At 38.9% G+C, this 24,729-nt stretch overlaps 2 protein-coding genes across 15 annotated transcripts in view; one reads left to right on the forward strand and one right to left on the reverse strand.

Annotated features, from left to right (window-relative positions):
• N4BP2L1 (NEDD4 binding protein 2 like 1) overlaps positions 1-8,133 on the forward strand; it is a 33,333-nt gene extending 25,200 nt beyond the window's left edge. The window contains exons 2-5 of one of the 4 annotated variants that reach the window (XM_004435313.3): positions 2,809-2,936; positions 3,248-3,336; positions 5,330-5,398; positions 6,388-6,505. In XM_004435313.3, coding sequence (XP_004435370.1) covers positions 2,809-2,936; positions 3,248-3,336; positions 5,330-5,398; positions 6,388-6,444 — 343 coding nt within the window. In that variant the 3' untranslated portion in view covers positions 6,445-6,505. Of the gene's footprint in view, positions 1-2,806; positions 2,937-3,247; positions 3,337-5,203; positions 5,281-5,329; positions 5,399-6,387 lie in introns of all 4 variants that reach the window. The other 3 variants (XM_004435312.3, XM_087436229.1, XM_087436228.1) reach the window with 3 other exon arrangements.
• Positions 6,593-24,729, reverse strand: part of BRCA2 (BRCA2 DNA repair associated) — a 72,442-nt gene continuing 54,305 nt past the window's right edge. For 7 of the 11 annotated variants that reach the window (XM_087436223.1, XM_087436218.1, XM_087436219.1 and 4 more), the window contains 3 exons: positions 14,762-15,006; positions 12,988-13,134; positions 9,946-11,599 (listed from right to left, as the gene is read on the reverse strand). In XM_087436223.1, the coding sequence (XP_087292349.1) occupies positions 10,961-11,599; positions 12,988-13,134; positions 14,762-15,006 (1,031 nt within the window). In that variant the 3' untranslated portion in view covers positions 9,946-10,960. Of the gene's footprint in view, positions 6,762-9,945; positions 11,600-11,624; positions 12,291-12,987; positions 13,135-14,761; positions 15,007-15,906; positions 16,092-24,729 lie in introns of those variants that run through there. The other 4 variants (XM_087436222.1, XM_087436221.1, XM_087436220.1 and 1 more) reach the window with 4 other exon arrangements.

Here is a 24,729-nt window from a genome sequence, read left to right on the forward strand (position 1 = left end):
GCTGAGCCCAACCCAAATTCCTGACCCACAGAATGAGTTCATTCCCTTTATAGACTCCCCAGTATCTGAGGATAACTACATATATCACTTTTATCATCTGTTCTCAGCTTCAACACCCCACATTCCTTCGATGATTTTGCTCATCTGACATGGTTGTTTTCAGACCTTATATTTACCTGGTCACTCTTCTCCACACATATTCCAGCTTGCTAAATTTCTCTTTAAATTGTGTAGCACTCAGAATCGAAAGTGCTTCAAATACAATGTGCCACGTTTAACCCATAGTGTCTTTGTTCTTGTCTTTCCCTAAAGCCCCTTGCTCTGCACACGCCCTTTAGCATTAGCTTCCTCCTCGTACCTCCAGTGCTCTTAACTCCTTCCCTAAGAGGCAGAGTTGTCCTCATCCCTCAAGGTCCAAGTCAGACGTGGTCTCCTCGACAGTGCTTTGCTGTCAGAACATGTTGTTCCCGACCTCAGGTTCTTGGAGGATCTCTTGTGCAGCTCCTTTCATTGTGCGTTAGGCCCGCTGTGTAGGGTCTGGCTCCTGGGCTAGGCTGTGAATTCCTTGAGAGCAGCTACTCTCTCTTTGTACCTTAACACTTCATATAGTACTTGGCAGATGTTGAGTGCTCAATAAATGTTTAATGAGTTGGATAATTATCTAATATTCTTTGGGTATTAAAATATATTATCTTCTGGTCCACATTTTCCCATAAGCCTATCAAGAGAGACTGTCAGATTCCTGTTTATATCAGGATTTAAGATTCTGTCCATTGAATTTCCCTGCTTACCACCACAGCCCATCCAAAAGAAAATATATTTAATTCGGAATTACTTTTTCAGCTATCCATGCTGCTTTCTTTTTAAATGCTATTAAGCCTTCCAAAGAATTTTGACAGAGATTTTTATTTGTTTACTCTTTCTGGAATGTGTTTACTCATTTTTTTAAAATTTTTATTTATTTTTTTCCCCCAAAGCCCCAGTAGATAGTTGTATGTCATAGCTGCACATCCTTCTAGTTGCTGTATGTGGGACGCGACCTCAGCACGGCCAGAGAAGCGGTACGTCGGTGCGTGCCGGGGATCCGAACCCGGGCCATCAGTAGTGGAGTGCGCGCACTTAACCGCTAAGCCACGGGGCCGGCCCTGTTTACTCATTTTTGAAAATTGAGGCATTTGCCTTATTTTGGTCTTTCATCTCTCCCTCATGGACTGCATACTCTCTAATTCACTTGCAGTAATTGCAAGATTACGTACACACTCTGATGTATTTTACTACTGTGGTATGTAAGCAGTCTGGGTTGGCAAATTTGACCTCATTTGTTATTATTATTAATAAAATCACAGTACTTTACATTTGTAAAGTTCTTTACCATTTGCAAAATGTTTTCCCTTACCTTCCTCATTTGAGCCTCACTGGAAGCTCTGTTTAATAAGTAGTGATTATTATTTATATTTTTCAGTCAAGGAAACAACTTAGAGAAACAGATCACATGACTGGATAGTGACGAGTCAAGAATTGAACCAAAGTTTGCAGAGCAACTTAGGTGCTTAGTATCTGCAGGTCCGGTGCTTTATGTTTAATTTTTTCTTTCTTGATGGAAGATAATTATTCTTGATGGAGAAGAACAAACAACAAAGTGTTGAATAGCTCTGCTTTCTCTTTGTATTTCCCGCCCTTGTCATTCTCCAATATTTTTTCTTCCAACTTTTAAATATCTTTTTATTCTGAGCCTTGCCATTTGGTCGTGTATTCTGTTTGCCTGTTGCATTTGTTTTGAAGTTAGAATTACACCCGTGAGTCTGTAGGAAAAAGAGAAGACACGTACACTCATTGTGTCAGGTGCTGCGTTCGGTGTTTTCCCACGTGATGAGATCGTCATCATAACCTAGCAAGATAGCTAGGTTCCTCAATCTTTACGGATGAGGAAAGGAGGCTGAGAGATTTACCCACTTACTACCTAGCATGATATCCATCTTCTCCCAAAAAACAGTCTGAGTAAGGATTTCAAGTAGAAACATCTTCTCTTTGAAGTTATTTTGTGCAGAACTTTTTTTTTTTGCTTTAAAGGGGGGACTCCATAATGGTTTTTCTTTTTTCTGTAATATGTTCATATTTAGAGAGACTGACAGAGGTTTAGGAAGGCATTGGGAATGCTGGGTCTACCTCTTTCCTTCTGCTGTTGTGCTTTTCTTTCATTTGGTTTAGGTCACTGTTAAAACGTAAACATGTTACCTAATAGGTAGGGGTCACACACACATCACTTTTGTCTACATTTCATACCTCAGCAAGAACTACTTTCTCATATGGGTCCTTACAGAGAACAGAGCTCCAGGGAGATGGGACCCAAGACAGGTGAGAGTTTAGGGGGCAGAGGGAAGGGCTGCAGCATGGGGGCATGGCACCAGCGGGCAGGTCTCAGGGAAGGGCATGGGGCATCACAGAAGAATGGTGTGGTGGTGCCCACAAGGACTGGTGCCCACGAGGAGAGACTGTTATCATGCCCTCAACTGAGCCTCCAGAGTTTCGTCTACAATCAGTCCTGGTTGCTGCAGAAGTGGCAGTGACCAGCACTTCTTAGTTTCAAGGATGGGCAATACACACAGCCGCCTCTTACCCCTCTCCTGCCTCCTATTAAGGAGTAGTACCTTCTAGAGATAATAAGCATCTGTCTTTTTAAGTGAATTTCAACAACTCAAAACCTGGTGGTCTCATAATTATAAACTGCTAAATGTTAGAGATGGAAGGAAATAATTTCTATTATGACAATGCATAGTTATAAAATAATCTTATTTCCCCACTTTCCAGACAATTGCAACACGACTTTCCCAGGGCCCTGATTTTCAGCACGGATGATTTTTTCTTCAGGGAAGATGGTGCCTATGAGTTCAATCCTGACTTCCTGGAGGAAGCTCATGAATGGAACCAGAAAAGAGGTGATCAATTCCCTTCCAAACTCCTGGGAAATCCTGTTGTGCACATAGATTGTAGCTGCTGCAGAATGAATAAGTATTATTAAAGGAGTTTAATAAAAATTTCTGCCATTTTTTTTCCCCAAACAGAACGCCAGAGCATGACCTCCCTAGATTCCAGGAAAAGGAAAATTATTGCTAATGGGTTCTGAAATAGTGGCATTAAAGTTGTGTGATGAGGACATCCTGTAATAAAAATAACAAAATATGGAGTACGCTTACCCTTCTCTCTGATTGTTGCGTGTTGTTCACTGTTATATAACATTGTGTTGCAGCAAGAAAAGCAATGAGGAATGGCATATCCCCTATTATTATTGATAATACCAACCTCCACGCCTGGGAAATGAAGCCCTATGCAGTCATGGTAGGAAGAAGTATCATTCTGAATTTTCAGTTATGGACATTTTGTGAGAAAGTTTTAACATTTGTTCTTTCCTCTTTTCTCATCTCCCATGATCTCATATTTATTAACAGTGGTTCTCTCAGGGAGTAGGTAAAGAGGTTTTATTTTAGTGTTTCTCTGCTGTTCAATGGCTGAAATTTGCTGAGATACTAATATCTCAGAGTACAATTTTTAAATGGTCCTTGGTCTGAATTCTTGATAGCTTTTCTGTCTTGGTGGTTTTCCTGAGGGAAGGTGTACATAGGAGCACCCGCTGAAACTTGCAGAGAAATATGGGTCTAGATGGTGCTACCCACAGAGTTGTAGATCATGTTAACAGGACAGTCTGTCCTCGGAAGCCAAGGATTTCAGTACTGTGTAGTGTTGCTGCAGGGAAGTTCCAGAACAGAACTCTTTAGTTTAAAAACAGATTTAGGACTAGAATACAAATATAAATACACATATAAAGATAACTCAATTCTCTATTGTCAGAATTAATAGAAAAGAACAGTAGATGAATAAAACAGTATGCACATTTTTCTTTAATTTTGAAATTTTGTCTGATCTTTTTTCAGACATATTTCATCTCTTATGCTAATAAGTTTTCATTCCCTATTGGGTATAGAAAGGATTAAAGATCCAGAAACACACAGGGGCAGGAAGAAGACAGCAGAGTATTCTACTTTTGTCACATGTAATCCCCACCTGGTTCACTGTAAAGTGAATATCTCCAAAACTGGGCTCATGGCAGTCTATTTTTAGGCTTCTTTTAAAATTTTGGGCAAAATAGCTTAGACACAGGTGTGTTTCTCTCTAACTGTACTTTCATCAGTTTGACTTAGGCCTGGATCGTGGGACTTTGGTGAATGTAGGAAAGAAGGCGCATCAGTGCTGAGGTTACGTCAGTTCACGGAGAGAAATGAATAGGGACGTGAAGGGTGCACTTCATTACAGCCTAAGTCAAACCCAAGAGCAGGGTTAACTGAGAGTGGCTGAAGGGAAGTCAATGTGCTGTTTATTTTGTATGTTCTGGATATGCACAATCTTTTTCAGCCATCCACAGCTATTAGTAAGACCCAGAAATTAGATAATTTCCATATAGGATATTTGAATCCTTCCTTAATTAGAAGTGTTCATCTAAAGAATGAAGAGGAAATCTTTTTGCTTGGCTCTTTTCATTCTGTATTTTATAACACAACAAATAATAGTGATAATAGAAAGTTCAGTTTGAAAAAAAAAGTAGTAATTTATGTATGGAAAAACTATTTGGATGTTTATATGGAAACTGTAATAGCTGTCTAAACTCAAGGAAACGGGGCACAGGGCACTGAGCCATGTGTATTGCATAGCAGGGAGAGCTGCTTTTGGAGGGCAGGGTAGGTAAAGTATGTGGAAATCACTTATTTCATAAGGTCTGTTCCTATGGCACTTGCACTTTCTAAGCCAAGGCTTGAGGAATAGAACGAGGCATTGGACAGAAGTAGATCTGTGATAATCATAAACGGGACTTTGAGAAGCCATAGAGTTCATTGCTCATACCTGTGGACAGGACATTTTAAACTAGTTCAGCTATTATTTTTAAAAATGTCCAAAGCAAAGAACTTTTATAATTTTCCTGCATAGTAGATAAAATTGTCCAAAATTTATCTTTGGGAACCATAATATAATCTGAGAGTGGCTAAGTATGGAAATGAACCAGCTGTATTTACTAAGATAAACTAAGGCATTGGATTACTGGTAAAACAAAAGGAAATTAGAAAAGATTTATAGTAAATGTTAAATGGCAGCATAAACATTCCCAAACATACATACCATGTCTTCAATGTTTTATGTACTTTTGAAAAATCAGGCACTTGAAAATAACTATGAAGTTATATTCCGAGAACCTGACACTCGCTGGAAATTCAACGTTCCAGAGTTAGCAAGGTACTTCTTTGTTTTTCTAGTTCCTCATTATGTATCCTGCTATTTTCAGGTATTTCAGACCGAACAAAAGAATCTTTTCAGGCTGGAAATGGACATGGTAGTTTTCAGTCCAGAAATGGTAATTCTTGGAAATTGATAACTTTGGAATTATTAATGTGAAGACTTTAGTTTTGGGTCAGTTTTCTAATATAATGCTAAAGGCTAAAAGCTAAAATCTTGGCTTGGACTTGGTCCTTTAAAAGGACACATTTAATGTTCTGCTAAAATCCTTCTTCGTTAATGAGCATTTGAAAGCACTTTCCTCTGCATGGGATTGCACATGTCAGTGGTGTTTCTGCATTTAGGCTAAATAAAGATCTTTAGATGTTGAACGGTTAGTGGTTCATTTATGGTCTAGATGCTGCTTCTAATTTATAAAGCAATAAATGTCCAAATAATACTAACTTGTTGATTGAATGCATGGGTTCTGATATTCACTATCTGTGTTATTTGATAATGTCAATGATTTATAGTCAGCTGTGAGATCAGAATTTACTTTTTAGGAATCAAGCTAATTCATCTTACGATAACAAGCAGATAGTGTTTCCAAAGTGGGTTGTGGACCACCCCCATCAGAATTGCCTGAGGTGGTTGTTAAAATCCATGGTTGGAATATCTGCTAATTACATTTCTAACTGTATCCCCAGTTGATTCTTATGCCCACTAGAATTTTAGAAGATTGTTTTAATAAGCATCTAGAAGTATCTAGGACTGGTTGACATAAATTGATGATAGATAAATGCATGACTAATAGGCAAATATATAATAAAAAGATCTCATGGTGTTCTTTTACGTCTTGAAGCACAGAGTTGAGATTTCCAGAAACGACACATTTCTGAAGCTTTAGCTCCTTGCCAGCCTTAGAGTAGTCTGGGGGTGTGCAGGGAGCATGAAAAACAGGAGTGGAGCCTGAAAGGTAATTGCTTAACAAGATGTTATGCTTTTGTCAGAGTTAAATGCTGAGAATAGGGAGTGTGTATCTATGTAATAACACAGGACTTGTAAAATACAGGTAGCTCATTTTGATATACTGCCTTAACTAAATGTTTGCATTTTTTTTCCACGTAGAAGAAACATTCATGGAGTCCCAAGAGAAAAAATACACCGAATGAAAGAACGGTATGAACACGATGTTACCTTTCACAGTGTGCTGCATGCAGAAAAACCAAGCAGAATGAACAGAAACCAGGACAGGAATCACGCATCCCCTTCCAACGGTGCAGGATACTGGAACACCTACGCGGAGTTTCCAAACCGGAGAGCTCATGGCGGCTTCACAAACGAGAGCTCCTTCAACAGAAGGGGTGGCTGTCACCATGGATATTAGAGGCCTATCTGACAGCCATTCAGGATTTTCCTAAATCAGTTTTTACATCAACTTTTGGTATTTATTCTTCGTTCAGTTTTAGTCAGTGCTCTAATTCCAGTGTAAATAGTCGAACCTGAAAGTTTTTGAGCAGAAGTTGTCATATTCATCTTCAACAAGCATTTGTTCAAGTGAGCCTATGTGCATGGTCTGATGCTGGGAATTCTGCAGATTTGATTAAACAAAGTCACTTTCTCTAGGGAAAGAGTTAATTCGCAACTGGAATTTGAGAACATACCCAAGAACATACTCAGTCACATAGGTTCATACACGAAATAAAGTGTTTATAATATATATAAGCTTCAGGACCATTTCTCTGAAGTAATCTATTTTTTCAAGAAATTCATCTCCATCAGGAAAGTTGGCAAGGTGGGGGAGAAGTGGGCAGCAGGAAAGGCTTTAGTGCTGTAGCTGCTTTGATAATCTTTGTACCCAAAAAGGTGAGAGGTGTGTCTGTAATGATGATACTGATTTTCTTTTAAAATGAATATGCTAGTACGTATACATCTACGGGAATAGTGTCCTTCAAAGTAGACACTTTGGGAAATTGTTCCTTTATTCTAGTGATGTATCATTGTTAAAAATGTCTGTTGAATCCTTCTTAATATACAAGCTGCTGAGGAAAATCAGTGTCATTATTTAAAGTCACATTTTAACTACCACTTTATAGAACAGGATTAAACCTGAATAACTTTGGCTATTGTGCTAATAGTGTAAATAAAACAAGTTTGCCTTTATAAAACACCAATTTTTAAAAGGAATAAGTAAGCAATTTTAAAAATTATGCCTATAAACGTAATTACTTGGCAGCCCAAATGTTTGGGAGTGCAAGGAGTCAAGCATCCCAGGATACAGCTCACACAGGGAGATGTTAAGTCAGGCTCAGTGTAAGAGGCACAGTGTTTTATGTGGCATTTTTTTAAGACAATAAAGTTCTACCACAACTCTGGAATGTCTTTCTTATACCAGTACTGAATTTATTTTTTATTTATTTATTTTTTTGTGAGGCAGATCAGCCCTGAGCTAACATCCATGCTAATCCTCCTCTTTTTTTTTTTTTCCCCAAAGCCACAGTAGATAGTTGTATGTCATAGTTGCACATCCTTCCAGTTGCTGTATGTGGGACGCGGCCTCTGCATGGCCGGAGAAGCGGTACGTCGGTGCGCGCACAGGACCCGAACCCAGGCTGCCAGTAGCGGAGCACGTGCACTTAACTGCTAAGCCACGGGGCCGGCCCCCAATACTGAATTTATGAATCCAAATTAAATCTCAACAGGTTGGAATCAGATTAATTTGGTGTGAGACCATGACAGACAAGATCATGCAGGATGTGTGCTTTATTTCTTGTTGGCCAACAGCTTCTTTCTAATGTTCTGTGAAGTATTATTTTAAGTGTCCTATATAATGGTGCTTTTACTTATAATTTTAATTAAAAATTATACATCTAAGCTTTTTTTTTTTCAGTTCAACAAAAGTTAATTACCTAAATCCCACAGAATTCTACCAAAGGAGCCAGTTTTCTATATCATAAACTTATTTACCAGTCTTCTTTAATAAATAGGAGACATAAAACTAAAGACAAAAGCAACTTTATATTTTACTTATATAAATTTGATCTGTGCAAATCAGAAAGACTATATTACTTTAACATTCCATTATCTGACACTATTGAAATCTACTCAGCATCTTGACAACTACTAGCAATGCATCTGGAATTTTTTCATTAACATTTTAAAAATTGCTGTCTCCTTTGAGTAACAAACTTTGGCTGATAAAACTAAAATTTAGTGAATTTGAATGAATCTAAAGTATTATAGTTTTGCTAAATTCTATGCTTCCAAGCACAACACATAATAATCTAATAATAATGATAATCCACATAACAATACTCCTGTTTCCCGAGCTCAGGTAATCCTGAGTATCCTAGTAAATATGGTTATTGCAGAACTCGCTCAATCTGTATGGCTTGACTCATTTAGGATAGTAGAGGGGAGAAGTGTCAGTCCATACTGGGAGTGACCTTACTATGATTCCACAGGAGTTGCCAAAAGGGTCAGAATTCAAGCCCTCCTGATTGACGTCTGGCTCTCTGCATAGGGCTTCTGGATCACTTGGGTTGAGTGCCCGCTATGGAGACGTGGCCCCAGATTATAGAGCCACAGCTTGTACAGAGGTTAGAAGAACAGTCTCCTGGTCTATTTGCTGGTTTTTTCCTATGGGACTCCTGAAGTACCTCGTTTGGAAACATAAAAATAATTGATTAAATGCTGCCAACTTTATTTATCCCAGCTAGAAGTGATTCATTTTTTCTCTCAAATCCCATGGCTCCTGATTTATATAACTTTTTGAACACTCAACATTGACTTGTTTCATGTATTATTGTTTGCATCATTCATAGAGTTGGCATAGTACTTAATATACACAATATGCTCTCATTTAGTGATTGTTGAATAAGTAACAAAAATTGCTTGTACTATTTATCCCCTATCATGTAGTGTACATTGTTGACTTTGTAATCATTAAATTGTCACTTTTTTGGGGTAATAATATCCTTATATACTCAAGCTTCATACTTTGCTCATATAGCAAATTATTTGGCTATATTATTTATTTACAATTTATAAACAGGGTGTGTGCATTAGATCTCTCTATAATGGGTAGTTTAAATGGTAATGAAGAATGGAGAAGGTAACAGCAGTGAAGTTTTTCCAAGATTAAAAAAAAAGTTAAAATCTTCTTATCATTCTTTCTGTTCACCTGAGACTCAAGTTTTATTCCTTGTTCTAGTGTGGATCACTAGAAAAATGATTAAGATGTGAAGACCAAATTGTTTTATGAACAAAACTTAAATCTCATTAATAAGACTGGCAGAACACTTAAGTTAAAAAGAATAGCAGAATGGACTATTTATTATGTTACTGATTTTTAGAGAAAAAAATATGGATCACAGTTATGGAAGGAAACAAATTGCCTTTTAAAAGGATTTATTCTTGGGGCCAGCCCAGTGGCACAAGCAAAGTGCGCGTGCTCTGCTGCGGTGGCCTGGGGTTCCCGCAGGTTTGGATCCCGGGCGTGCACTGACGCAATGCTTGTCAAGCCATGCTGTGGCGGCGTCCCATATAAAGTGGAGGAAGATGGGCACGGATGTTAGCCCAGGGCCAGTCTTCCTCAGCAAAACGAGGAGGATTGGCAGATGTTAGCTCAGGGCCGATCTTACACAGACACAGACACAGATACAGACACACACACAGACACACACACACACACACGGATTTATTCTTGTCTTTGAAATGTATTTATAATTAGATTTGAAAACATATTATATATAAATTTAAGACATATTAAAAGACCTGATTTAAGAGCTTCTCCAGGCCATTAGCTCCTAATTAGAACCGCTTTCTCTCTTTATTAAACATAAGAAAGTAACAAATATCATCTTACTTGTTGATATTGAACTGTCATCTTCCGCCTTGGTGGTTAGAGAAAAGTAGGTTTAAAAGGGAGTACCTGCTGAGTCATGTGATAGGGCTAGAAATAAAGCAAGTAGAATCAGTGCCAATTTGAAAGATTTTCTCTTAAGTTGCAGTCCAGATGATCATTTTGTTAAAAAAAACAAAATTAACACTGAAATCTGCTTCTGAGTTCAAGTATTTGAATTTTTAATTGAAGTAATTTCAGAGATCACATTGGAATCATAAAAAAGAATTATACTGAGGGTTCTATTTTTCTTGTAGTCATGCTGACTTAAGGATGAAGAATTGGTCAAAAGAAAACACCACTGTAAAATCTTATTCATCCTGACTTTTGATCAGGATAGAATTATAGTAGAACCAACACATGCATTAAGGAAAACTGGGTCATAGTGAGTTATCTCTAAAAAGACCCCAAAAAACCTAAAACAGGAACTAAAGGGAATTATGTGAGTCAAAATAACTGTACTTAGAAACCCAGTTTCATTTAATTTGGACACAATCTAAAAGAGAAAGGTGTTTACTTCATTTGTGAAATACTTCTAATGATCCAATCCAGTCATAAAGATTGCAAGATTTTTTTTCTTGATTAGTTAATAAATATACAGTCAGTTTTAAGATATGTAACTGAAATAAAAGTGTATCAATAGAGAAGCAGGCAAAGAGCATTCCTGTGATATACAGGCACTTAGGTGAACTTGGAACTATTTCATTTCTTTTCTCATTATGCAAATACTGATGTGTAGTTTGAAACTGTGTATGTTACACAAAGTGGAAAGGTTAAGAGTCAATAACTAATTTACTGTCATTTTGGTTTTTGTCGCCTTTGCAGTCTCTTAGTTATATTTTTTATTGTACTTGTGTCCTGCATGTTAGTCTCACATTCTTTGGTACTGACTTGGGAATGCTCTTGTTCTTCGACCACAGATGTAGAATAATGCCTTTTCAGTCCAAGACAATCTTTTGAACGGGTGGGAGCAGTCCTAGTGGACTCACTGATAGACATAAGTTGATTTTCTCCTGCTGAACCAGACAAAAGGGCTTGGGTATTTATCAATGCAAGTTCTTCATCAGCTATTGAATCACTTTCCAAAAGAGGAATGTCATTAAATTTTTTAAGTGGAGTCATCTGAGGAGAATTCAATTCTTTTTTTTTCATAGGTGTTTCATATTTGGTGCCACAACTCCGTGGCGGCTGAAACGCCTTCTGTGCAGCTGGAGAAACAAATGTACAAATGGGACTAACAGGTGGAGGTAAAGGCAGTCTACTCAAGAAATCCAAAGCTTTTCTCTTTTTGCAGTTCTTTGGGTCATCAATCTCTTTCTCCCCTTTACAAGACTTGGAAGTCACTGGGGCTGATACAGGTGTGGAAACAGACTTCCCTTTTGGCTTACAAAGTGATAATGGACTTTGATAATTCATCTCACTGTTGGGAGAAGACATCTAACAACAACAACAAAAAAACCCATATAATTATGTGCTAATATGTAAAAAAAAAAATCAAGTTAGCTTTTCATTAGAAATATTTAAACACACATTCTCACTCGCCTAATGGCCAATGGGTCAGGTGATTTCAAGAGAGAGTCGTATTATTATTCTTATTCCAGAAGGAAATAATTTTGTATAAGAGGATATACAAATGACAGGAGGGGCCGGCCCGGTTGTGTAGTGGTTAAGTTCGCACGCTCTGCTTCGGCGGCCTGGAGTTCACAGCTTCAGGTCGTGGGCACAGACTTATGCACCGCACATTAAGCCATGCTGTGGCAGCATCCCACATACAAAATAGAGGAAGATGGGCAAGGATGTTAGTTCAGGGCCAATCTTCCTTAGGAAAAAGAGGAAGACTGGCAATAGATGTTAGCTCAGGGCCAGTCTTCCTCACCAAAAAAAAAAAAAAAAAAAGAGACATGAAAAGGAAGAAAGATGAAGACTAATCATAGTAAAAGCCAAAAAAAAGGAAGCAGGGGACATAACTTACGCTTTAATCTTTTCTTTTTTATTATTAACAAGTTAAACAAAGATAAGCATCTTAAAACCACCTTAAAAACACAGACTGCCTGGGTTCTAATACCTACTTTTCTAGCTTTGTGACTTTAGGCAATTGGTTAACCTCTGTATGCCATAGTTTCCTCATCTGTAAAGTGGAGATAATAATTTTTATCTCATAGGGTTGTTTTGAAGATAATGAGTTAATATAGACACAATTAGCAAGTGTTAGCTACTTAAGAATTAGTCATTAGCCAACATTACAGACTTGAACTTGATTTGCATTTATTGTGATTTGAAGAGTTAAATCGGGGGGGGGGGGGGTAGTGGTTAAGTTTGCTCTGCTTCAGTGGCCTGGGGTTCACAGGTTCTTATCAAGCCATGCTGTGGCAGGCATCCCACGTATAAAATAGAGGAAGATGGGCACAGAACTTAGGGCCAACCCTCCTCAGGAAAAGAGGAGGATTGGCACTGGAGTTAGCTCAGGGCTAATCTTTCTCACACACAAAAAATAAATAAAAAAAGTTAAATCAAACAGAGCTTAGAAACAACCCTAATTGTATCGAATAGTCCTAGTGAAAAGACATAGGCAAAAAGACTTTTCAATCACATGTACTTGGAATGCTAAAAATGAAAGCACCTGTTTGTAAAATTTGCCCCCAAAGAGCATTACATTCTGGCTTCAATAAACAGATAACCTATATCTATAGGAGCCATATAATAATTAACCACACTTTCTAATTAAGTTTAATTACATTTTATCATGTTTACTAGGTATACACCAGAATATACAGTTGTCTCCATATATAATATTTATAAAATTCCTTAAATTTCCATTAACTTACCAGAAACTTGTTTCCTGTACCAAGGACTGTTTCAGCAGTGTGTGGCTCTGAAATACAGCCTTTAGTTGGGGAGGACCACTTGGGATCATCTGCATTAAGTATATGCATAAGCTTGTTTTCTGCGTCATTGCAAAATATATCAATATTCTAAGAAAATAAATAGGAAAAGCTGCTTTGTAAAATGCAAACCTACACATTCATGTTTTCAGTATGTGTTACCTTTAAAACCAGAAATAAAAATTCAGACCAAAAAAAAATATGAAACACTCAAAATTTGATAGCAACTGCTAAACAATATGCCACTGCACAAATGGAAAACCAACATCAGTGATTTAAGGGAACTTAGTTGTTGGAGGAGAGAGGGAGAGAGGGAGTATGTGTGCATATGTCAGGGAAGGAAAGACATGGAAGAGATCTTTCTAACTATCTCGTGTAATTAGCAAGGTATCGTATGATACTGGATTTGGAGTTGGAAGACTGGGGCTCACATTCTACTCTGTTCACTACCTAATAGCTGTAAATCATCAAACATCTAAAGAGGACTCGGTGGGTTAGGAGTAAAATGAGAGAACTGCCTCACATCTGTTCCAACAATTAACTGAAATAATGTACAGGTTAAACCACATGAAACTTGTTTCAGAAATTACAAATGGTCAGATACCAGCAATTTCATATGGTTTAACCTAAGTCATGAAAATATTTTGTAAAACTTTAAAATGCTATGTAAATGACAGTTAGTTGTCTCTGAACTGCCCTTGAATGGTCTCAGAGAAAACCTGGGATGTAAACCTCAGGTACTCTGTATGGGAGCCAAACAATGAATGTATCCCCCAATCTATTCCCTATTTAGAAACCAGAAAAATCAGGGTGTTATTCTTCACTATGTGTGTTGAGTCTTTAGGTAAAATATTACACAAACTTCCTTTATACAGCCAGCTACTCTAATGCTTTTAAAATATAATTTTATTTATATAAATTCTGAATCACATACATTTCAAATATTAAATTACAGAACTAAGAGGCTTATCTTTTGTAGATTCTTTACCAGTTAGCAATTTATAAAATCCAAAATTTTATTGGAAGGCAGCATTGCATTGTAGTTGATAGTCTGGGCTCTGAATTCAGAAGGCTTAAGTATGAATTCTGGTTCTAGCGATTTGGCTGTGTGACTTAACCTGTTTCTCATTGATAAAATGGAAAAACAGTTCTCTACCTTATACGGTTTGTGGGAGAATGAAATGAGACAAGCTTAGAACAAAACCTGACAGCCAGTAAACTTTAGCTAATATTATTATATTATGTATATATACATTTAAGCATAAAATGCATAAATGATCCAGGGAAAATAATTTTAGCGTTCTGTTTAGGATTATTTCAAGTCAAAAACAGGTATAAACTTTATAAAATACCAGATATGGAATTGAAAATGTAAATTTGGAGTCTGCATATTATTAACTAATCACTCTGTCAACTACTATGAGCCCTGGGTAACTCATTATCCTTGTTACCAATTTCCAGTTTGCCTACACGGTCTGTTGTGCCGAACCTCCTTCTCAAAATTTCTAACTCACTTCCCTTCAAATCATTCTTTTGTCCCTGGTAGCTACCATCCCCTCATCTCCTCAGGTTCACGAGCAATTAATATATGATGCAACCTCACCTTACACTATATCTCAACTATCTAATTTTCATAAAAGCTGCCATTTCCTTTGCTATTTGACTGTCAAAATAGGAAAATACCAAAATGTGTGGTAATGCTCAAAATTAATTTTACCTCAATAGTACTTTTCATTTTGTGGAATGTATCTTGAAAATGGCCCTCCTTTGGATTGGCAGAAAACATGGAAAAATCTCCAGCAAATAAAGTAGGAATTCCTGATTTGGATTCTGGTCGCCACTGAAGGTTGCTCGCAGCAATTAACATGTGAGGTTTAATAATGTCTTCATTAAGATCTACCCAAAACTTTATTGCCAATAAATTATGGCATTCATCGGACAAATAGACCAAAGGAGCAAGACCTAAAATGAAGAAAAACAAAAACCAAAACCCCACTTAATTATATATGTGTCAGATAAATTTAAAAATGCAAGGAACCTCTACTCTACCCTTTGTTGTAGTATGCTAATGGTAAAAACAAATCAAAATAACTCAATTTAGAGAAAGCTCAGGATTTCCAAAATGACCTGTTGCTTATAGTGCCAAAATTTCAATGCCAATATGACAACACATTCTGTTACTGAGGCCACGGGGAAGCAGGCACACTCACACACTGAGGTGGGAATACAGATTTGTGCAGCCCTCTGGAGAGAACTTTGGTAATACCTAGCAAAGCAACACATGCACTTACCTTTCCACTTGGCAATCCCACTTCTAGTACTCAACTCTGAAAATATATTTCCAATAACAGTAAAATACGTATGAACAAAGTTCATGAAAACACTTGGTGTATGAGGTTATTCACTGAAGCATTGTTTGTAATTATAAACTATTGAAAGCAACGTATATTAGCTCATACTCAGGAGACTAGTTGGATAAACTATGGTACATCCATACAATGGTGTACTATGCAGCTTTACAAAAGAATGAGGAAGATCACAATGAAGTGATTTCCAAACATAGTGTTAAGTGAAAAAAGGAAAGCACAAAAGAAAGACTACAGTTTGTTAGCCTTCATACAAGAAAGAAGGGGATATAAGAAAATATACATATGTATCTGTTCATTTGTGCAAAACACAGGAAGGATAAACTAGAAACTATAGAAATAGAGTACAGGTGGAAAAAAGGAATAGCACTGGGGAAGCAGGGAAGAGGAGGGAGTGACACTTCTCTGAGTCTGTCTTGTCGTGTAGCTCTAACCCTGAGAACCACAATGATACGTCACATACCCTTCACATATCCCACAAACAAAAGCAGCCAGATACGAGAGAATCCGAAATGGAATACAAACATATTTCCCAGCTCTTTCTGCTTGAAAGGGCCTCGAAGCAATGGTGCCCCTGGAGGAATGAGCACATCTAGCAGGCAGATCTTGGTTCTACACACCATTTTCTCCAAAAAAAGCATCCACGGTTCCTTGGAGAAGTAGTTGATTCCAGGACTGGAGCTGGGAACACACAAGATGAACCTAGAACATCTTGTGATGCCAAAAAGTGAGGAAGTGCACAAAAGAATACATGGGTCAACCAGAAAAAGCTCCTAATGGCCAAAACTGAAACAATCTGAGCAACAAAACAACGAAGATACTGAATTTTAACCCATAGAATAAAATAAATATTCATAAGTCCATACTGATATAAATAAATAAATCAAATAAATACATAAATTTGCGGAAAAAGGGCCGTTCTTCCTTATAGTAGAATTCCAATGAATATAGAAGGAAAGAAGAAAAAGAAAATCATCATTAGGCAAATACCACAGTAATAACTGTTGCAAACAAAATCATCTGATGGATGCCAAAATTAATGGGTGAAAGTCTGAGGTGAAATAGGATTTGCCTAGTCTCAAAGAATCTCCTTGAAGATATTTATTAACTACAAAGGGAAAGATAGTTATTTTACAGGTAAGAAACCCAGCAGACACCACCTTAACCAAGTGATCAAGGTTGCCATTACCAGTAATAAAACATATCAACATCATTAACCCCTTGAGACGATGTACAGAGGACACAACATCATTTCCATGGTAATTTTGCCAAAAATGTATAACTTTATTCCAATCATGAGAAAACATCAGACAGACCCAAGTCTATTCAAAAGTATCAAGTTCATGAAAAACAAGGGAAGACTGAGTAACTGTCAAAGATTGGAAGAGACTAAGGAGAAATAATGACTAAATGAAAGTGGGATCTTGGAAGAGAAAAAGGAAAATAGCGTAAAAAACTTCAAATAAATCTTCAGTGTAGGTAATAATACTGTACCAACGTTAACTTCTTGATTCTAATAATTGTACTATGGTCATGCAACATGTTAACATTAGGGGAGGCTGCGTGAGGGATATATGGAAACTTTTACTTTTGCAACTTTTCTGAAGGACTGAAATTAGTTCAAAATAAAAAGTTAAACAATTTCAATGCCTAAAATGAGAACGGCTCACTGGATAAGCCAGGATAGGATGAGGCTAGGAAAATCAGGGTCGGACTATGCGCCAAACATTCGATCTTACTATTTATAGTTTCTTGTTTCTGTGACTCTGATGATTATGTTTCCCCTTACACATGACAGGAAGGGAAAGAACTGCCATTCTTAGATAATGATTTGTTTACCCTGCTGCAAATGATGGTTATTCCTTTCATTTTTCAAATTTATAAGTAGATTTCTTTAATGGATTTTAAGCTTAGATTAAATATTTTTTTTTTTTTAAAGATTTTATTTATTTATTTTTCCCCAAAGCCCCAGTACATAGTTGTCTGTCATAGCTGCACATCCTTCTAGTTGCTGTATGTGGGACGCGGCCTCAGCATGGCTGGAGGAGTGGTGCCTCGGTGCGCACCCGGGATCCGAACCCGGGCCGCCGGCAGCAGAGCGCACGCACTTAACCACTAAGCCACGGGGCCGGCCCAGATTAAATATTAAATACTGCTTTTAGAGAAATTATAAGTTTCCCAAGCATGTTCAATTTTCTGATTTTGGAATTTGCCTCTAATTATATTCAAAACTTGATTACAGTACTGCCCTTCTTCCAAATGTCCTGGTTTAAAATGTCATGTTTCTTCCCCCCAATTGTAAAAGTTAATACATGTTTATTGAAAAACATTTAGAAAACGCAAAATAGGGGCTGGCCTGGTGGCACAGTGGTTAAGTTGGTGCACTCCACTTTGGTGGCCCAGGGTTCGCAGGTTTGAATTCCAGGCGCGGACTGACACACCGCTCATCAAGCCGTGCTGTGGCAGGCATCCCATACAAAATAGAGGAAGATGGGCACAGGTGTTACAGCCAACATTCCTCCGCAACAAAAGAGGAAGATTGGCAACAGATGTTAGCCCAGGGCCAATCTTCCTCACCAAAAAAAAAAAAAAAGTGCAAAATATAAACTTAGTGTAGTCTCCCTATTACATTTTTTTAATAAGTGGAGGCTTCATATCTGGATCAAATTGTGTGCATTGAAAGAAATGGAAATTTTACTTATTTCTCTACCATGCATCTTGCATAAATGGTAACAATTGGAAGAATTTTTTAAAGTAACACTTTTAGAATGTTGGCATTAAACAAATCTTCATGAAAATAAAAGGATAAGAAGAAAATTATTTCGCATTTTGTAGTCTGGGCTTACTCTGAACTTACACAGAATTCTATCTTTTTAATTCCTTTTAGAAAATTTCATCAAAACGATAAAGCATTTAGTTTTTTATAAAACCACTTTTGCAGATTCTACCTATAGTGGACGTTGTGGTGCGGGTGCAGGTCCCTTCCCTCTTCAGGACCAAGGTGGTGATCCTCCTGTTTAGGGGAGCACAGGCTATTAACAATTACCCCTGAATTCCTCGCTGGGCTTGCCCTCAGCTCAAGGGCGTGCTGACTTACCTAAGGTTACGCCGCTCTCTCATGGAAGCCAGCATCAATGACTGGCCCTTGCCTCAAGCTGATATAACTCTGAGGGGTCATCCCAACTCTAGAAGTCCCCTGGGGATGGCTGCACCTTTGCTGCAGCTGCACTGCACTTCAGCTTCTCCCTCTGCCCAACCCGCTGCCTCCATCCCTCGCAGGTGCAGTTCCTGAGGGCACTTCCTAACAAATCTGCATGAAAATCTCTGAGTCTGTTTCTCAGGGAACCCAACCTAAGAACTAATCTCATTTTTTTTTTTTTAAAGATTTTATTTTTATTTATTTTTTCCCCCCAAAGCCCCAGTAGATAGTTGTGTGTCATAGCTGCACACCCTTCTAGTTGCTGTATGTGGGATGTGGCCCCAGCATGGCCGGAGAAGCTGCGCGTCGGTGCGCGCCCGGGATCCGAACCCGGGCCACCAGCAGTGGAGCGCGCTCACTTAACCACTAAGCCACGGGGCCGGCCCATAACTAATCTCATTTAATTATTTTATATCACGGGGTTTCTATAATACAGTAACAAAACAGACTGAAAATACAGAAGTCCCTGTTTTAAGCCCAACTCTCAAATGCTGGGCTTGGTATTGTCAGCATGAAGTATAAGAAAACACATATAAGCTTTAGAGTGTGAAAGTAAGGGTTCAAATCCCTTCATATAACTGTGACCTTGGGCAGGTTATTCAACCTCTCTGAGCTCCTGTTTCCCCATCGGCACAGTGAGATGCTAACAGCAAAATGAACAGTGTTACTATAAGGACTTTATAAAATTGTATATCCCTGAAGTTTTCCACAATTACTCCCTGCCATTATGTTAGAAGTGGGGAGAGAAAGAAACTAAAACAGAGTCCCTGACTTTGATGAGATCACAGTATTACTGGGGGCTGGGGAGGAGATTCAGAGATGCAGAGATAGGACCATGGACCGTGGTGCTGAAACAGCCAAACACACAAAATGCTTCGAAAGCTGGAGGGAGACCTAACCCAGACTATAAGCATCTGGCTAGGCATGTAACATGTAAGCTGAATAATGTATGGGAAAAACTCATCAAGATGGGGAGGACAAAGGGCATTCTAAGAAAAGTGAATGCATTTTTAAAGGTAGGAAGTGTTAAATGTTATACAGTCATGGGCCACATAACGTTTCAGTCAACTATGGACTGCATAGATGCCAGTGGTCCCATAAGATTAGTACCACACAGTCTAGGCGCGTAGTAGGCTATACCATCTAGGTTTGTGTAAGTACACTCTTCGATGTTCACACAATGACGAAATCGTCTAACGACGCATTCCTCATAACGGAGACCCATCGTTAAGCGACACATGACTATAATGTGTTAGGAATATGGAATTGTACGGTTTAGCTGAGGTGTGTGGGGTGGTGGTTTAACGCAGGAAGTTGAAGGGTTTTTTAGGCATATGAAGGAGTTTGGGTTTCATTTTCTAAGCGACAGGGAGATACTAAAGATTTTACGCTAGGAAATATCATGATTAGATTTGGGTATTAGACAATCAGTACTTCTGGCTTACGGTGGCACTTTGAAACTTTCTAATAGAATTTTCTTCCTCAACACTTAACATCAAACTAAACAAAAAAGGAAAGAAATGTTTACCAAAAACATACAAATGAGGAATATCCTGATATAAAATTTAAACACTGGTGATGAAGGAAAGAAACAGAAGATTGTAGACAGAGCCAAGCACAGGAAGGCTCAGCTTCTAATCCTCAACCCTAAACTGGTGAAATGACACAAATTTTGAGAATTCTATTATCCTTAAATCTGAAGAAAAGCAAATAGAATGGGAATCCTTACCTTTTTCCTCTTCTGATCAGAAATAATGAAAATGGCTGCAGGGGAAAAGCAGGTGACCAGGATTGACTGACAGAAGTGCACATTCCAGGGTTCCAAGGTGTTATGGGTTGAATTATGTCCCCCACAAAGACGCCGAAGTCCTAACCCTCAGAACCTGTGAATGTGACCTTATTTGGAAATAAAGTCTCTGCAGATGTAATCACGTTAAAATGAGGTCATTAGGTCCTAATCAAGATGAGAGTGGGTCCTAATCCAACATCCTTATAAAAAGGAGAAATTCGGACACAGACATGCGCATAGGAAGAATGCCAAGTGAAGAAGAAGGCAGAGACTAGGGTGATGCATCTACAAGACAAAGAACACCAAAGAATGCCAGCAAACCATCAGAAGCTAAGAGCGAAGCACTGAACCGACTTTCTCACAGCCCTGAGAAGGAACCAATCCCGCAGGTACCTTGATTTTGGACTTCTAGCCTCCAGAACTGTGAGACGATAAATTTCTGTTAAGCCACCCAGTTCATGGTACTTTGTTACAGGAGTATAGCAAATTAATACACAGGGTTACTCACCGAACTAGGGAAAATGATGTAGAACAGAGATAATAAATTTCAGGGATATGTAATATGTAGTGGATAGAAACTCAAACACTCAGCCCTCACACAGTAACTAAGAGAGGAAAAAAATTGGTTTTTGATACAGTAGAAAAAGAGTCAAGAACTACAAGGGGAGGGCCGGCCCTGTGGCTTAGCGGTTAAGCGCTCGTGCTCCGCTGCTGGCTGCCCGGGTTCGGATCCCGGACGCGCACCGCTTCTCCGGCCATGCTGAGGCCGTGTCCCACATACAGCAACTAGAAGGATGTGCAGCTATGACATACAACTATCCACTGGGGCTTTGAGGGAAAAAATAAATAAAATCTTTAAAAAAAAAAAAAAGAACTACAAGGGGTCCTGGCAAGTCTCCTAACTTTTTCCTCTCCCACACACCTCACCCCACCATCACTCCCTGCTTTGGGAACATTAGAACTAATCTCATGTCAGTCTCCATAGGAAGCCCAGGCTCCCAGGCATCCCGTATTCCCCAGCCTCAGTCTCCAGAAAGCTTTGTACATTGCCTTTCTGACACCATCTCCCACCTCTCCCTGTCTCCTAGAATCCTTTCACTGGACCCTCTGGAACTCAGGAAAATCTCCACTACCCTCCACCTTTTCTGTAACTGCTCTCCTTACCATCTTGCTGTTAACTGAAACCTGGCTCTCCTCTGATGACACAGCTGCCCTTGCAGACTTCCTGTGCTACTGGAGGTCAAGGTGGGGTGGGTATCTTGCTCCTTGCTGCTGCTCTCTCTCCCTAAAAACAGTCAGCTTTGAATCTCCTGTTATCAGACCATATCATTCACTACTTCTCCTTGCTTAGGCATTTATTGCCCCTGGGTCACTCACTCCCTTTCATTCCTGTAAAAGTTTCTCATAACTCACTGTCATTCTTGTCACCACTACCGCTTTATTTCTTGGTGATTTCAATACCCTCACAGATAATCCTTCTAATACCCTGGGCTCCCAGGTTCCTTGTTTTCTTTTCTTTGAGCAATCTTGTTCTTTAGTTTCTGTCAGGTGCTCGCTCCAGTGAACTCACTCAAGACTTTGTTACTTCCAATAACTTCAGCCCCTCCAGAACCTCAATTTCAATTATCTCACTCTTCAACCATGACCTTTCATTTTTCCAGCTCACTCCCTCTAGAACCCTAGTTCAACCAATCCTTCAACCCCCCGGGGGCTACAATCCATTTTTCTTATCTCCTCTTTACTGTTCCACATTCCCCTAATGTCCCCTCTTTCCTCTGTACTGTGCTTCAAGTCCAAGGTCAATGATCAAAATCCCTTCTTTGCATACACCCTCAAACTCTTCGTCCTTCTTGCTTTGTATTAGTCACCTGGCTAAACTACAAGCCTGGTTAAATCCCACTATCCACCTACTTCATGCCTGCACCATTACAGCCTAACATTGTTGGAAAAATATCACACAACTATGATGACTAGTTTCATTTTATATTCATGAGCATTAACCTCCAGTGGGCCCTGGCAGTCACAGTTCTTTACCTAGTCCATTCACTCTGCCACTTTCTGGGATGATTATTTCATGACTTTCTTCTCAGACCTGCAATACCTTTTTCCTCCATTCTGACTCTCAGTTGCTGATTTTGCTCCCTATTTCAGTGAGAAAACAGAAACAATCAGAAGAGATCTGGCACAAGTTTCCACTCACACATCAACTCTTCCGCTTGTATCCGTACCTATATATTTTTCTCCTCTTTCACTATGGTAGCTGTCTTTGCTACCAGCTAAGGCCAATCTCACCACATACCCACTAGATACCATCTCTACATGCTGACTGAACAGTGCTCCACAAGTGTCCCCTCTTTTCCTTCCATTGTTGATGTTTACCCCCTTTATTGGACCTTCCTCATCAGTACACAATATCTCATCAGTGTGCTAACAGCACTTTTGTCTGAACAAACAAATATTCTCTTGATCCCAATTCGCCTTCCAGCTATTGCTCCATTTCTCTTCTTTGCTTAAAAGCATAATATCCTTCAAATGACTGTACTCACTGTCTATATTCCTCTCCTTCCATTTTCCTTGCTCCATTTCAATCAGTCTTTTACTCCCACCACTTCACCAAAAAGGCTCCTCCATGGTGCTAAAGCCAGTAATCAATTCTCCGTCCTCACCTCACTATCTATGCTATCCAATACCATCCGATAGACTGAATCACTCTCACCTCTCTGAAATCCTTTTTTTTCTTGGCTTTCAGCATAGCTCACTTTCTTAAGTATTCCTCCCACCTCTCTGGCCACTCCTCCTCGTCCTTTTACTGGCTCCTTTACATCTCCCCTGCTTCTAAGCATCAGAGTGCCTGAGTCAGCCCTTGGCTCTCTTCTCTATCTACTCCCACACCCACAGTGACCTCATCCAGTCTATAGCTTTAAACATCATTTATATGTTGATGACTTCCCAATATATATCTCTAGCCCAGACCATTCCTCTGAACTGACTCCTATATGTCAAACTGTCATGTAGAAATTTCTACTTAGATTCAATGCCTACAACTTAACTGTCCAAACTGAGCTCCTGACTTGCCCCACATACCTGGGTTTTTTGCAGTCTTTCTCTCTTAGTAAATGGCAATTCTGTTTTCCCAGGTGTTCAGACCAAAAACCTTGGCACTGACTCCGTGACTGCTCTCCTCACCCCACAATGTCCCTCTACCTTCAAAATACAACCAGAATCTACTTCTGGCCACTCTCATTGCTTTTGTCAGTCCAAACTATTATCATCATCTCTTGCCTAAATTCTTTCAATAGCCTCCAATTGGTTTCCCTGTTTGTACCCTCATGCCCCCTACAGTCTATTTTCAATATAGCAGCCTGGGTGATCCCATGAAAACCTATTAGGATGGTGTTACTCCTCTACTTGAACCCTTCCTATGATTTCCCACCACTCTTGGGGGAAAAAAAGTTAAAAGTCCATACAAGGACCATCACATGATCTGGCCTTCAATGCCTCTATTCCCAGCTGTTATACTCACTCTCTGGCCTCTGCCAATGCTAAAAGGCACCAGGCAGGATCCTGCTGTGTCAGGACCTTTGTAATCGCCATTCCTTCTGCCTGGAATGTTCCTCCTCCAGATGTCCACATGCCTCCCTCCCTCTATTTCTTCAAGTCTCACCCAAATGTCAACTTCTCAGTGAGGTCTTTCCTCACCTCCCTGTCTAGAGCTACATTCTCTTCCCTTCCCCCGATACTACCTGTCATTCCCTACTTAATTTTCTTCCTAAAACTTATTAAGAAAACTATATATGCCACTTATTTATTTTGTTTGTGACCTCTCCCCCACCATAATGTAAGCCCCAGGAGGGCAGGGGTTTCTGTCTTGTTCATTGCTATGCACCAAGCACTACAACAGTGTATGGCACATAATAGGCAATCATAAATAGTGATTGAATAAATGAATAAAAGTTAACCCCCCACCCCCATAACAACAATATAATGTGTGGAGAGAGTTACTCAAGTATGACCAAGATGGAATGAAATGCTATGGAAATAATGTAGCATATTAACATACTACAAAGAAAACCACAAAGCACTAAAACACACAACCAACCAACCACATTAAAAAAAGGAGAAAAGAGCACAGCAAAAGACAAAGAGCACAACCTATAAGAAAACAAAACTAAAAGAATAGAGAAAATTTCTAAAGTCTTCAAAACTGACTCATGCTATTCAACTTAATAAGAACACATATTCAATAAAATAAAAGCTTGAATATGGGATGAGAAATAGCCCTGTAAGATGAAAAGGAGACTATAGGACCGAAGAAATAAATTGAGGACACC

This window comes from Ceratotherium simum, chromosome 10, assembly GCF_057802395.1.
Source record: "Ceratotherium simum simum isolate JZ-2026a chromosome 10, ASM5780239v1, whole genome shotgun sequence".
In the NCBI taxonomy this organism is placed as follows: Eukaryota; Metazoa; Chordata; class Mammalia; order Perissodactyla; family Rhinocerotidae; genus Ceratotherium; species Ceratotherium simum.